At 41.7% G+C, this 15,276-nt stretch overlaps 1 protein-coding gene across 1 annotated transcript in view; it reads left to right on the plus strand.

Annotated features, from left to right (window-relative positions):
* The window catches only part of Casc3 (CASC3 exon junction complex subunit), a 31,404-nt gene extending 19,115 nt beyond the window's left edge, over positions 1 to 12,289 (plus strand). The window contains 7 exon segments of the mRNA XM_015495776.2: positions 7,657 to 7,721; positions 8,019 to 8,133; positions 8,368 to 8,466; positions 8,702 to 8,916; positions 9,717 to 9,839; positions 9,986 to 10,049; positions 10,613 to 12,289. Coding sequence (XP_015351262.1) covers positions 7,657 to 7,721; positions 8,019 to 8,133; positions 8,368 to 8,466; positions 8,702 to 8,916; positions 9,717 to 9,839; positions 9,986 to 10,009 — 641 coding nt within the window. The 3' untranslated portion in view covers positions 10,010 to 10,049; positions 10,613 to 12,289.
* Positions 12,290 to 15,276: the final 2,987 nt, after the last annotated feature.

Here is a 15,276-nt window from a genome sequence, read left to right on the forward strand (position 1 = left end):
TCTCCCTCCCTCTCTCCCTCTCCCTCTCCCTCTCCCTCTCTCTCATAAATATATACATAGGCTCTAAACATGCAATGGAAATTCTTGTGCTATTATTAATTTTCTAAAACATTGGCCATGATGTGCAGAAAAGGCTTAGGTTACTTGGGGAGGAAGTACAAAAGAAAATAAAATAAAAAAAAACAGGAGCCCTATGAATCCAAAAAGTCACTAATCATGATAATTTCATCACCTCCTAGAAGGAGATGGTAACCAGAGCCAAACTCAACTCTTTGCTTCAAAGTAGATTGGCTCTTGGGGTAAAATCCTGGATATCATAAGAATCAAATAATACATTTATATGACTTCTTAAAAGAAAAAATTGGAAAGCAATGACTCAGCATGTATCCAAATCTTTCAATGAAAGTGGCAACACTAGAGAAATATCAGCTGACAACCTGATTGGCTTCACCAAGTTAACAGCTGAGGTAGTTCTGAGATTCAAACAAGCCTTGATGCTCAGGTTTAGTGACAACCCTTGAGGAAGGCTTAAGAAAAACCCTGCATCTGGGAAAGATTATGCAAATGAGGTACTTTGCATTGTGCCTGTACATCATAATGCAGAATCACAGCTGTGAATTCACATCTGGACAGCATGGATGTGATTCCAGTCAATCTCTAAGGGAACTATTATATCAAAGCAAGTGCCAGTTGAACACGTTTGAAGCCTACAAAACTTCTAATTTTAAGACAAACAGCCTGTTTCAGATCACAGGATTACAAACATACGTGATATATCTTTTATAATTATTGCTTCTTTGTCAGAGAAGGTCTTTCTGCATATTACAAAAACCAGAATCTACTGTATTCTTTTGAATTCATTTAATGTGTGATGTTTTCTATAACTGTTAGGTAATGCTAATAAATACCCCAACATTAATTATCTATGATTGGCTCTTACTTATTAAGTGGCTTTAGCAAAACCATCCTTGCCCTTTCCATAGCCCATACATACATACATACATAAATACATGCATACATACATTCATAGGTACTGGATTAAGTATAATGAACTTGCTCAATCAATGGCCAATGTCATCTCTGACAAAAAGCAAAGAGTATAAAGTTCTCTGGACTGGCCAGATCAACAACTTTTTGATGCACATCATATACAAAATGCTATGTTAAGAGATCTAACAATCCTAGACTGATGAAAATAAAAGAAGATATGTGAAAAGGGATTTACAGCAAATTAGCAGAGCAAGAAGGAACCTTAAGAAATGTCAATTTCAATCCTATCATTTCACTTTTTGAATTAATAAAGTATGGCCCAGAGAAGATAAACCATTTGCCCCATGTCATACATTTAGTTAGTGGTAACATTTTATGTGATCTTGATCCTCATGTTAGTACTTGTACTACACCACAGTATGCTCAGCAATTCTGGTAGGAAAGAGGGTGTTTTAGTCAGCTTTTTCACTGCTGTGACTAAAAGACCTAACCAGAATAATTTTAAAGGAGGAAAAATTTATTTGGGGGCTCAGGGTTTCAGAGATCTCAGTCCACAGAAAGCAGGCACCATTCCTCGGGGCTCAAGGTGAGGCCGAACATCATGGTAGAAGAGTGTAGCAGAGCAAAGCCCGAGGTGAACCACTTCCTCCAGCCACATTCCACCTGCCTCTATTCACCACTCAGTTAATCCCATCAGGAATTAATTCACTAATTAGGTTAAGGCTAGGCTATAACCCAAACCTTCTTGCATTATCTCACATGTGAGCTTTTGAAGAACACCACATTTAAACCATAATAGAGGGAGAACAAACTTCTAGGTAGAGTTCAAGAAAGGCTGCAATAGAAATGCTAGACTCCAAATATTGATGGGAAAATGACAAACAATTCTGAATAAAGAGGAAGTTTAGCAAAGAGAGGGAAGACTGAAGCAAAGAGGTATTATTGGGGAAGCATACATGGTTTCTGGAGACCCCAAAACAACCTGGTTTAACTAGAAACTTCTGGTTTCTAAACAAGACTTCTATGGGCAGTTTTGGTCAAATAATTCTGAAATGGTAAGGGTTCTGTTTTAAGGCTTGACAGCCTCACTCTGAATCACCAAACAGCGTCACTCTTAATCATTAAATATCCATATTATCCTTCACTGATTTTGATGACAAAAACACACCAATAGAATTCCAAATGCCACCAATTCCAGTATAGAATCACTGAATATAGGTATGACATATATCAGGATGAAAATATAAGAAGGCTAAAAGATTAGTTTGGAGCCAGGTGCAGTACACCTGTGATCCAAGTGAGTCAGGAAACTGTGGCCAGACTCAGCAATTTAGCATGACCCTCAACAACTTAGCAAAACCCTCTTTCAAAATAAAAAGGGCTGAGGATGTAACTCAGTGGTAAAGTGCCCCTGGCATCAAGCTTACTAAGAGGAGTTTGAGGGTACGTTGAATGAACACTGATAAAGAAATTCAAATCCTTTTCAGTTGAATATGTGGTACAATGTGTAGAAAATTGTTTCTAAGTCAGGGAGAAACATCATTTGAACTGTTCTTGAAGAAGGATTTTGGTAGCAATTATAGGAAATAATTAGGGTGGGTGAAAAGGGTGATGTAGGGTAACTGATGTGATTCTGCAATCTGTATATGGGGTAAAAATGGGAGCTCATAACCCACTTGAATCAAAGTGTGAAATATGATATATCAAGAACTATGTAATGTTTTGAACAGCCAACAATAAAAAATTAAAAAAATAAAAAAATTTAAAAAAAACATTGTTTCTAAATTAAATCAAAGACATTAGAAAAATATCCCTTTTAGTCAAAGGCATTATGCCAAAATGCAATGTAAAAGAAATTGCAATGAGAACATGAATCAACTTCCAGGGACACTCCAAAGCCACAAAATGGTTTGGAGTTCTCTTATGCTTTGAAATGGTAAAGCAAAGAGCCTGCAAGTCAGTGAAAAATCAGCATCTGATGTTGCAGCTGATGAATGGTCCCCACAAACTCACTGGTTCTAATTTCCTGAAATGTATTAGGTATTCAGAAAAAATATAAAATGCATCTCACATTACAGAAACTTCTAGATGAATCCTGGGTAGTTTTAAAAAGGAAAGGAAAAAATACAGGGTATACCTGGCAAATGAATATTTTCAATCCAAATACTGCCAAGGTCACTCATTTGACATCCAATAACACTAGTTATAAGTCAACAGACTAAAGTCCAAGCACTGGCCAGCCACCTTTTAAACATATAACATGGGTAACCCATATGTCACCTGAGAGATTGTCAATTGTTCAGTGCTCTACTTAAAAGCAAAAGTAAAAAATGGATCTTGTCCTGACTGAAAATAATGATTTATTTGTGTCATCTTTTCACATTTACCTTTTGAAGTTGATAACTGATAGCACAGCAGTTATAACCACAGATTCTGGGGCCAGATCCTCTAGGTCTGAATATTGGCTAGACCATTTACTGGTTCAGAGACATTGGGCACGTTGTGTCTCTGTGCCTCAGCAACAATAATAAAAGTAATTGCCCCAGTTATGAATATTAATCAACACATGCAAGGCACTTAGAACAATATCTAGTATATAATAAGTGTCCAACAATGTTATTCATAATGATGATGTTATACTATGGGGAAAATATACCCAAACCAATGAAAATAGAATCTGTTCTATGTCTGATAGGAACTGTAAGGAAGGCAGGTGAGGGGAAGGAGAGAGGGAAACATGGAGGAGGAGGCAGGCAGGCCAGCCAGACAGGAATTATTCAAATAAGAGGTAATATTATTTCTACCTTTTCCTTTAAATTATTTAAGCTTTGAAATATGGGCTTAGAATCCTTGATATCCAGGCTTTCCCTATCACAGTAGGGCAAATTGAGTTCAGTCTTTCCCCTAATCTCCCCCTTTTGGTACTGGAGATTGAACCCAGGGGTGCTTTACCACTTAGCTAAGTCCCCAGCACTTTTTATTTTCAGACAGGGTTTCACTAAGTTGCTGAGGCTGGCCTCAAACTTTTAATCCTCCTGTCTCAGTCTCCCAATTCACTAGGATCACAGGCATCTAACTCCTTTTCTTTAATAAAATGTTGACATATTTATGAGTACTACTACAAATGCTTGATTAAAGAATTTTACTGGTTTGAATTCCAGTTAACTGACCAATAAGTGCTGAGCCACCAAGATTCCTCTGACCATGCCAGTGCAGAAGGTCATTTCTCACAACATACTCATCCCAACTATTATCAAAAGAACAATGTTTAGCTAAAAATCAGAACCTGAATAGCCTTGGTAAGTCACCAAATATTTGGAAATTAGTTTTATAGAGCTCTGAAGTAATTAATCTAGATGATATGCCATGAATGGGCAGCACTTTTTGGAGAATATATCTGACTGCCATTCAGAAAGAGAAGATAAATATTTTCAGGAAAGAATGGGGAGAGTAGATCTCCAAGACCAATACCATTGATGCAAGTACTTTCAATTTCTATTTCTACAAAAGACATTGCCCCAGTTTTAGTTTAATTGAAGCTGCAAAGATAAACACAAGAAAGTATGGATTCTTAGTCTCACTATTACAAGTAAGTGGTCATTTCTAAAATATCTTTCATAGGATAGTCATGAGGTTCTTCCACACAAATCAGAATTAAAAATATGACTCTAAGTCATAACTCTAATATGACTCTATAATTCAAAAATATGTGTTTCTAAGGGTTGTTCACACTTCTCCATTCACAGTTGCCCTACTACAGGGAGTAGGAGGTGGTAGCCTTCAGTTACATGTGTTTACCACTATAAATTTAACTCCAGACCAAGAAAAGCAAAGAGTAGTAAATTTCAGAAATACTATTGTATTCATAATTTCTTAAGCAAAAGTTCAGCATTATTTTTCTTTCAAAAAGCAAGACCAGGGCTGGGGATGTGGCTCAAGCGGTAGCGCGCTCGCCTGGCATGCGTGCGGCCCGGGTTCGATCCTCAGCACCACATACAAAACAAAGATGTTGTATCCGCCAATAACTAAAAAATAAATATTAAAATTCTCTCTCTCTCTCCCTCTCTCTCTCTCTCCCTCCCTCCCTCCCTCTCCTCTCTCACTCTCTCTTTAAAAAAAAAAATGTGGAAGAAAGAAAAACAAAGTGGAAGAAGGTGGCAGTGTTGTTAATTGTTTGAGACACCAGCTGTTGCTCCTGACACTGCACACTGTTTGAGCTAATGGTTAATATGTGTGCGTGTGTGTGTGTGTGTGGTGCTGGGTGAACCCAGGGCCTTGTGCATTGGAGCCAAGCACTCTACCAGCTGAGCGATATATTCTCAGCAGCCCCACTAATGATAATATTTGAAGGCAGAAACTTTCTCATTTGAGTCTGGATTGGGCTCTTCTGTTTTTGAAGGAATGTCTGTCAAATGTCATTAGCCTTCTAGAGACAGAGTGCCCAGTAGAACTTTATGTAATTCTGGTGCTTTTGAATACTTGAAATGTGACCAGAGGGAGGAAGTGAACTTATTTAAAATTTAAATAGCCACATTGGGGCTAGGATTGTGTGGCTCAGCGGTAGACCAGTTGCCTAGTATGGGCAGGACCCGGGTTTGATTCTCAGCCTCACATAAAAATAAAGGCATTGTGTTGTGTCAATCTACACCTAAAAAATAAATATTAAAAAAAAATTTTTAAACAGTCACATATGGCTAGTGAGTCATCATATTAAACAACATAGTTCTACAGAGTAGGACCTAATGTCCCTTTTGCCCATTCTGCTTTGTCTGCTAACCAGATAGGCTGAGGTGTCTTCTTAGTTTCTGAAGACTAATGGAAACTTAAAGATAGGAAGTCCTCATCTGAACTGGGAATGCAACACCCTCCTCTAGTACATGTGATTTTTAAATACCCCAAATCAGTGTAGCCTATATTGGACCTAGAATTGATCTCTAAGAGTAGTAGATACACTTGGCTGATTTGGGGGGGTTTTGAGGGGGATTCTGGGGATTGATCTACTTTTTGAGCTACTTTTCTGCTTTTCTGGTACTGGGGATTGAACCAACTCTTTTTGTTTTATTTTGAAATAGGGATCTCTGTAAATTGCGTAGGGCCTCACTCAGTTGCTGAAATTGGCCTTGAATTTGTGATCCTGCTGCCTCAGCCTCCCAAATTGCTGGGATTACAGGCATGCCCCACCACGACCAGCTTCCCACTAGTGCTTTATTGTCATTCTAAGACAGTCTCTGATTCTTTTTTATCCTGAGTAATTTTCAGCCAATGTGGAATCTTCCCAAATACCGATACCTGTGCCAATAATGTAATCAAGTAGATTTAACAGAATATTAACTGCTCTCCAGTTGCTGCTCTGAATTTTCTGGGCTGAGATTTTACAGTATGTTTGATAATGTGCTAATTATAACCTCCCAGGGCCTCTATTCAGGGAAGTGTTTGGTAGGGGAAATTTGAGCATAAGGGGTTTTTGTTTATTGGTTGGTTGAGTTTTGTTTTGGTTTTGGTGCTGGAGATTGTACCCAAGGGTTCTTTGTCACTCAACCACATCCTAGTCCTTTGGGGTTTTTTTTGTTTGTTTGTTTGTTTGGTTTTTGTTTTTTTAATACTGGGGATTTAACTCAGGGGCACTCAACCACTGAGCCACATCCCCAGCCCTATTTTGTATTTTATTTACTCACTGAGTTGCTTAGCACCTTGCTATTGCTGAGGATGGCTTTGAACTTGTGATCTTCCTGCCTCAGCCTCCTGAGCCTCTGGGATTATAGGCATTCGCCACTGCTCCCGGCTCCAGTCCATTTTTATTTTGAGACAAGGTTTCACTAAATTGCAGAGGTTGGCCATGAGCTTTCAGTCCTCCTGCTTCACTCTCCTGAATTGCTGGATTAAAGGTGTGTACCACCTCATCTACCATGAGTTTTTTAAAATTTTCAGACATGATCTCATTAAGTTGTCCAGGTTGTCCTCGATTTGTGATTCTCTTGCCTCTGCCTCCTACATGGGATTACAGGTGTGTGCCGCTGCACCCAGTTGAACATGAGTTTCTTCACTGAAGTCATTTTTTTTTTTTTTTATGTTTAAGTACTTTATTACTGTGTTAAGGTGGTTGGAAATAGGGGCAAATTTTCAAATGCTATTATTGCCCATAAGGAGATAGTTTAAAAAGAGAAAACTAGGACTGGGGTTGTGGCTTAGCAGTAGAGCACTCACCTAGAACATGCGAGGCCCTGGGTTTGATCCTCAGCACCACATAAAAATAAATAAATAAAGGTATTGTGTCTTACTACAACTAAAAAATAAAAATATTAAAAAAAAAAAGAAAAAGAAAACTAGCAGGTGGTACACGCCTGTGATCCCAGTGACTCAGGAGCTGAGGCAGGAGGATTGCAAGTTTGAGGCCAGCCTCAGCAATTTACTGAGGCTCTAAACAACTTAGATCCTGTCTAGAAATTAAAAAGGGGCCAATGGTTAAGGCCCCTGGGTTCAATCCTTGGTACCAGAAAAGAAAAGAAATCCAGCTGGTTCAATCCCCAGTACTGTTACTACTACTACTAATTATTATTATTATTACATAAATAAAAGAAGAAAGCTTTTCCCCATGTTCAACTTGTCATTTCTTGGTGACACCCTTGAGTCCCACTCAAAACAGTCACTTTTTGTTGTCTACTACAGGTGTGCCGAACCACATACACATGGGAGCAGGACCTCCACCTCAGTTTAACCGGATGGAAGAAATGGTACAAAAAGGGAAGAGGAGTAATTGGGGGAGGGCTGCATATTATAGCTTGTTTACTGTTTAAACCAAGATAAGGTCTTGATGTTAATTTCCCCATTGATTGCTCATGTTTCTTTTAATTTAAGTCTCAGAAATGTAGAGTAGAAGATTTAGATTGGGATATTGATTCTTTTCATTTATTTTGCAAATACTAAACACCTTCCAGTTACCAAGTGTTTTCCAGCATCTAGCAAAAGATAGAACTTTATATGAGAGTCAGCCATTAGAAGTCTTGTTCAGGTCTCTCTCTTTACCTCAGGGTGTCCAGGGTGGTCGAGTGAAACGCTATTCATCCCAGCGGCAGAGACCTGTGCCAGAGCCTCCTGCCCCTCCTGTGCATATCAGTATCATGGAGGGACATTACTATGATCCACGTGAGTTGTTTGTTACTGTTTGGGTACCTTTCTTGGCATGGTGAAGTGAATTAAGAGGCCAGCCTTTTATCTCTTAATTTCCCTTCTTACCTCTCAAACTATTCTCAAACATTGCCTAGTTGCTTTTTTTTTTTTTTTTTCACGTGGAAAATTGAGGACATCTTTTAAAGGGTTTGGGAGACAGGAAGACATTTCCTTGTGATATGAAGAGAGTCACAATATGATATCTTACAGTGCAGTTCCAGGGACCAATCTATACCCATGGTGACAGTCCTGCCCCACTGCCCCCACAGGGCATGATTGTACAGCCGGAAATGCACCTTCCTCACCCAGGTAAGTTTTGTACTTCTGTCTGTATGCTTCTAGTATATAAGGATGTGTTTTGGGTACTCCATAAACCCCAGCATACTTGAGTTCTTTGCTGCTAGCCTGTGAGGCTGGCCATCCTAGCTGTTTGAGTCCATTCTGAGGATTTCCATTCTGAGCTGCTTTGTGCTGCAGTTCACCCAGACCATCCTGTGAAAATGGAAGTATCTTTTTCAGTTTTTGTCATCCTGTTCTTGTCCAGGTTTACATCCCCACCAGACACCGGCACCTCTGCCCAATCCAGGCCTCTACCCACCACCAGTGTCCATGTCTCCAGGACAGCCACCACCCCAGCAGTTGCTTGCTCCTACTTACTTTTCTGCTCCAGGAGTCATGAACTTTGGTAATCCCAGTTACCCTTATGCTCCAGGAGCACTGCCTCCCCCACCACCTCCTCATCTATATCCTAATACACAGGTGAGATGGCTAATGAGCAGATTTTTCTAGGTCCATATCTTTTAAATCAGACAGGACTGTGCTGTGAGGAGAATGCTAAAGGAATTTGAGAACTTTTCAGTGATGCTGATTTCATGTGGGGCAAGGATGCCTCCTGGTGGCCAGGTGCTGGAAATGCAGCTTATGTAATGCTTATCAGTTTATTCACTTCAGCTTCTTTAACGGTATTTCATTGAGTGTTTTGAGGGTATATCATATCTGCTGTTTACTCAGCAGCACAAAGGAGCTGTATTCTAGCCAGTTATGGTGGTAAACACTTATAACCCCCTAGCTATTAGGGAGACTGAGACCAGAGGACCAAAAGTTTGAGGACAGCCTAGGTAACTTAATTAGCAAAAACCCTATGCAAGTCCCTGCATTCAATCCCCAGTAAAACACACACACACACACACACACACACACACCACAGAGAGAGAGAGAGATTCTCCTCGACAACTTGCCCTACTTTGTCCTGCTTAACTTCCTTGATACCATCTGTATCTGGAGTGTCACCATTGAGCTCAGCCTTTGCCATTTGTTACCAGATGGTAGAAACTGAAGAAAGCTGGGCAGTATTTTGGAGGAAGTAACCAGAACATAATAGTGACATATTAAGGCAGAAATGAAAAGTCACATTATTTTAAAGGGGGCAGCTTAAAACTTAAAAATTATAGAAATTCTCCAGTACTCTTAATTTTTGTGGGTAGATAATGTTTCCTCTTTGTTATAGGCTGGATGAAATAATTCTTAGCTTTTTCTTCTCTTGGCTTGTGGGGTCTCAGGCTCCATCACAGGTATATGGAGGAGTGACCTACTATAACCCTGCCCAGCAGCAGGTGCAGCCAAAGCCCTCCCCACCCCGGAGGACTCCCCAGCCAGTCACCATTAAGCCCCCTCCACCTGAGGTATGAGCTCCTCCCCATATTTATGGCATATGCTTACATTAGTGGCTTTCCATTTTGCAGAGAATTTCTCTGCTCTTCAGGTTGTGTTCCTGTGGAATGTAGTCTTTTTTGGTATGACCTGATAGGAAATTTTAACTTTATTTCAGATTGTAAGCAGGGGTTCCAGTTAACATGACTTCCTGAATATTTTAACTCTAACATCATAGAGAAGTAAGTGAACAACTTATTATGACTTTTGTTCTTAAAACTAATGATTGTACTTGCTTACTTAACAACCAAAATCACCTAATTAATGTTTTATGTTATAATCATGGGATATATCTGAAGCTTTAAAGGAAGGACACACAGAATCTGCCAGTTTCTTTGTTTTGCAAATGTATTAGGCAGAGTTGAAGCAGAATCTATTGTTAACTTGACAGTTTCATTTGGGAATCTGTAAGGAAAATACACAGGAATACAGTATATTGACCAAGAAAAGTGGAAATCAGAATTGAAGGTAATATAGCAGAAGGAGTCAGTTTTGAAGATCATAAAGGAGAAGGAACATGAGGGTTACTGTGTTTTAAGATCATTAAAACATTTAGGGTCTGGGAGTGTAGCTCATGGTGATAGAGCATTGCTTAGCATGTGCAAGGCCTTGGGGTTTATCCTTAGTGCCACAAAACATAACAAAACCACATTATTTAGAATGTGGCTTCATGAGAACAGTTTGTAAATGATCAGAGGTTCACTAACATTTTGGTGGTTCTTCCCTTTCTCAATCCTTTCTCAAGAACAGCGGAGATGAGATCTCAGGAGGGAAGAGAAATTCAACTGGCTATCTATCACCCTGAGGGCTTCAAAGGTATAGGGTGGCCCTACCAGCAAGCATCTGAAGGAGGAGGAGCCCTCTTCCTCTGAGGACAGGCTCTGCTGGAGAGAGGAGAAACAGGTGACCTCCTCGCACCTCCACTCTTCACTTGAGCTGTCTATGCTCAGGGGAGCAGAGACCCAGACAGCCCAGGCTTCTGAGGATAGATTCAGAAGCCCAAGTCTTGCTCTTCTTCATTTTCTCCTGGGAAATTTAAGTGTCTTCTCCCAGGGAAGTTCCTGCCTGTTTGTTTTGTTTCCTAAAATGTTTGTTTTTAAAGCCTGGCTTGCTATTTTTAAATTAATATTTTTAGTTTTTCTGTTTCTTTCTCTCTGCCTTTAAATGAAACAAGTTCATTCTTCTGGTTTTCTAGCCCCTCTGGGTTCCCTTTTGACTCTTTTCCTGCATCCCAGATAATTGAGAATGTATCAACCAAGTGTAAAAAGAGCTGGCCTTTCACTTTTGGTGGGCCTTTGTTATTCTCTTGTATACTTGAATTCTCTTAACTCCTCTAACCCTGTGGAAACAAAGCTGTCTACACACAGTGTCCCTTTGTGGAGAAAAGCTCAGAGTGGGTGAGTAGGAGCCCTTTTTTGATTTAGGTTTTACAAGTCTGAGCTTCAAACAGTACCTGTGCTCTGGTAGGCTTCAGTCCTCTACTGAGGGCAAAGTCTCTACTGTGGGGAGAAATGGCAAACCAGATACTTTTTCAAGGAAAGAGGGTCAAGTGAGAGTCTTTGCACCTTAGGGGAATGTATTCACACAGTCCTCAGGACTCAGACTTTGAGGTTAGTGGAATTAGAGGACCCTGCTTCTCTTCTTTCCATTCCTACCCCACTCCCTTCTCAGTTGCTATGGACCAATGCATCTCTCTAGAGGCAAATACAGCAAGCAGTCTACCTTGTCCTCTGCAGTTGCTCTTCTCCATAATTTTCCTGCTACAAGTGTTTTAGGTGTTACTTCCCCAAGTTGTCCTGTTCTTGCAAACAGAAGATATGGCACCTGGGCTTAAGGCCTAAGGAAGCCAGTCAGTCACCTTCTGGGCAAGGGCTCTCCCTTCTGTCCTCCCTGTCCATGGCACCAACCTGCTGCCTCTGCGGGATAGCTTCCTGTTATTGCAGCACTGTGTCTGCCAGGGGGAACTTGGCCACTATCCCTGTCCTTCTACAGAACCTGAGGGAGAAGGTTCCCCTAGTAATGTCACTGTCTGTTCTTACTCCTTCCCTCCAGCAGCTGGCCTAGCCACTGAGTCAAGGTGTGGGATTAGGAAGGAGGAGAGGCAATTAAGCTGTAACCCCCAAGAAGGAAATAACTAAGAGGTTCCTTCCAGGGGTAGCCGGCGGTTGTGCCTTTTGTAGGCTTTCTTTTGCCTTAAACCTGAAGATGTCTCCTCAAGCCTGTGGGCAGCATGCCCAGATTCCCAGACCTTAAGACACTGTGACAGTTTTCTGTCTGTCCACTATGTTTAGTTGCAAGGATTTCTCCATGTGTGTTGTTGCTGTTTTTATTTTTTGTTGTTGTTGTTGTTACTGTTTTAAAGGGTGCACATTTGTGATCAACATTATGACTTGGAGATAATAAAATTTAGACTATAAACTTGGCTACCTTGCCAGTGTTTTGTGTGAGTATTGATTTGGGAGGAAATGAAGAGGACTTGCTAAATCCCTCACAGATTCACAGTCACAACCCAAGGGCTGGGGATGTAGCTTCTCAGTTGGTAGAGTGCTTGTCTTGCATGGATAAAGCCCTGGGTTCAATCCCTAGCACCACCAAAAAAAAAAAAAAAGTTGTGGTGGCTCCTGTGGTTATAGAAAACTGGGCTCATACCACTTACCATGGAGACAACCCAAGCCAGCTCAGACTTGTGAAATGGAAGCTCAGAAAGGTGAGGAGCCTCTATGAGGCCCTAAGTATGTCTGTGCTCCCCGTCACTTCTGTTTTTCTGATAAGAAAACCACATTTACATTACCACATAGGTATCAGGATATCATGGAGTCCCTTATTTGGAAGTGTCATGAACAATAAAACTTAGCCCATGTGAACATCTATGCCTTCTTTTGTGTCTTTCTAAAAAAATAAAGATACTGGCACTTAAGAATTTCGGACCACAATGTAAGGGAGAGGTTCCTATCAGTCTTAATACAGATAAGGGGAAGGGAAACTCAAACACTACCAACTGTGGATCATTCTGCCCTTTACCTGGGCCCCTGGTGCACACAGGATGATTCCCAGCTTTGAATTGACTGTTGCTTCCAGATCTGGATAGGATGGAAGTTTGCTGGTATGGGAGAATTTGATGTGGAGTTTTTGTCCTGGAGTTCCAGAAAGGCTTATACTGGGGACATGGATATTCTTAAAACGACAGATTGAAGTTCCCCCAATGCTGCTGCTACGGCCAGATAACCATGAATTTTCCGAGCCCATCCATTGTCATTTTGCTTCCCTTCTCCCCCACATGATGATGATGATATCTGTAGGCCTGGTCTCCAGGGTCATGCAAAGAATGCCAACCAATCTTGGGGGTGGAACAAGAATGTTGAGATGCTTCCCCCTCACCCCTGCCTCCTGCTTCCCTGGTCCTGCAGTTAGATCCCATTGCTCTCTGTTGCCCTGGTAACCAGCTCTGCAAGAAGAAACTCAAGCTCAGCAAAGCCCCCAGGTTCTCTCTGCCCTCCCAGCCTGCTTCTTGGTGGACAGAAAGAAGTGGAGTACAAGGGGCAGACAGATCAGCCTTAGATAGCCCTGCCCAACCCCCTTCTAGACACCCAAAGGCTAAGCTCTCAGTTAAAGCTTTTTGGCCCCCATCTCATGGTTGTAATTCATACCACTCTACTTTTCTCTTTATTTTAACCATGAAAGCAGGTGCCTTACCAACACTCCCCCGGTTGGTTAGCACACAGGCCCGCTACCTTGTGGGTGACTCAAAAACTGCAAAAATTTGGAATCCCAGAGTCATCTCAGCATCTACAGCTCACTAAGACTGGGTTGTACCTCTGATTTTCAACCCTGATTATTTTAATCACCTGGAGAGCTTTTAAAAAATACAAGCTTGGCCCTTCCTCATTTAATTGATTGGGGTGTGGCCTGGGCATCAGTATTTCTATAGTTTCCTGTGATTTCAGTGTGCAATAAAAGGTGGAAAGCATTACTGCTCCAGGAGGACCATTTCCTGGATTCAAGGTCTTGAACTTAAGTCATTACCTGGTGTCCTTGAGTAATTGTCGGTGTGGGGGGGAGTCCTGTCCCCCAACCTTTTAGTTTTCAGAAGTCCATTTTATTTACAGCTCCCACACCCTTCACACTCCCCAATTCACCCTAACCGACAATCCCAAATCCTGCCCAGAGAGAAGGTTACCAAGGCAACCGGCTTAATCTGGTAACTGTGGCATGTGCTGGGAGAAAAGCCCTCTCCTCTTCCTGTTTGGATCATAAAATGCTACCTGGGGAGCTCCAAGCCACTCCAGCCAGTTTCCCCTTTCAACCTGAGAGATACTGGGATGTCCAAAAAAACGGAGCCCAGGAAACTGATACTCAAACCTAGCTTCTTAGCCATGATTGGGTTCGTTCTTTTTATTGTTCCCTCTCCAAATCCCCAGATGGGTGTGCAGAGCTTTATTTCTGTGAACACATGCCATAGCACACATGGGACTAGATATGCACATACAGTGACATGAGTGTAGTATACACCCTGTCAGTTCCACCACCACCACTCCCAGCTATTAGCATTCCTATCCTTGCCTGGCTAGTGCACAGTACACGGGTGGAGCATTGTCCAAGGAGCCTCAACTCAGCTGGAACAGGGTGCCACTCCCTTGACCTTGAAAACTTTACCTGGATGTGTTCACACTGTCTCTATCACTCTCCTCCTGGGGGGTTAAGGGGGGGTGTACCCTTAGGGACAGGAGGCTCTTGATATGAACATTAGGAATAAGGATTATTTGGAATGCAGTCTGAATACACTATTCCCATTCTATTGCTATGTGACACTGTGCTTGTGTGCTTGATGATGTTAGTTGGCAGGTGGGTTTGTCACCCATTTCTGTGGCCCTGCTTCCTTCTACCAGTGGGCTCAGGTGCCCTCATATTCCTGGTCTCCTCCCTTCTGCCTACTATTTCTTTTCACCCAAACTAGACCTGCCACAACCTGCTGCTCTTTACCTGACTCTTACTTGCTTGCCAGTACCTGCCTCACAGGCCAGCCCTGCACCACCTACTATGCCCCACTAGAGAGGGCAGAAGGGCACCGCCCCCAGTGCCAAAGCCAATCCACCCAAGAGGGCTTCCTAGCCTTTCTTATTGGAGTTAAAGACCAGGTATTCCTGTGAGTATGGTAGAGGTGTGGTGTGCAGGGTTCAGCAATCTTTGTAGGTCTCACCTGTTCTGTACAGGTAGGTGAGTCCAAGTGCAGGCTACAGACCATGTCTGGCTATTTGCAGCGATGCTAAGAGACCCAGTAATTCCATAAACCAGGAATCCTTCTCCGTTATTAAGTCATTCCCTCGCCTTTGCCTTTAAATTCTGCGTCTGCTCTGAAACCAAGCCCCTGTTTCCTTCATGGTCAGCCCCAGCACCCAAGTTCAAGCCCTG

Source organism: Marmota marmota, unplaced genomic scaffold (genome assembly GCF_001458135.2).
Source record: "Marmota marmota marmota unplaced genomic scaffold, marMar, whole genome shotgun sequence".
Classification (NCBI taxonomy): domain Eukaryota; kingdom Metazoa; phylum Chordata; class Mammalia; order Rodentia; family Sciuridae; genus Marmota; species Marmota marmota.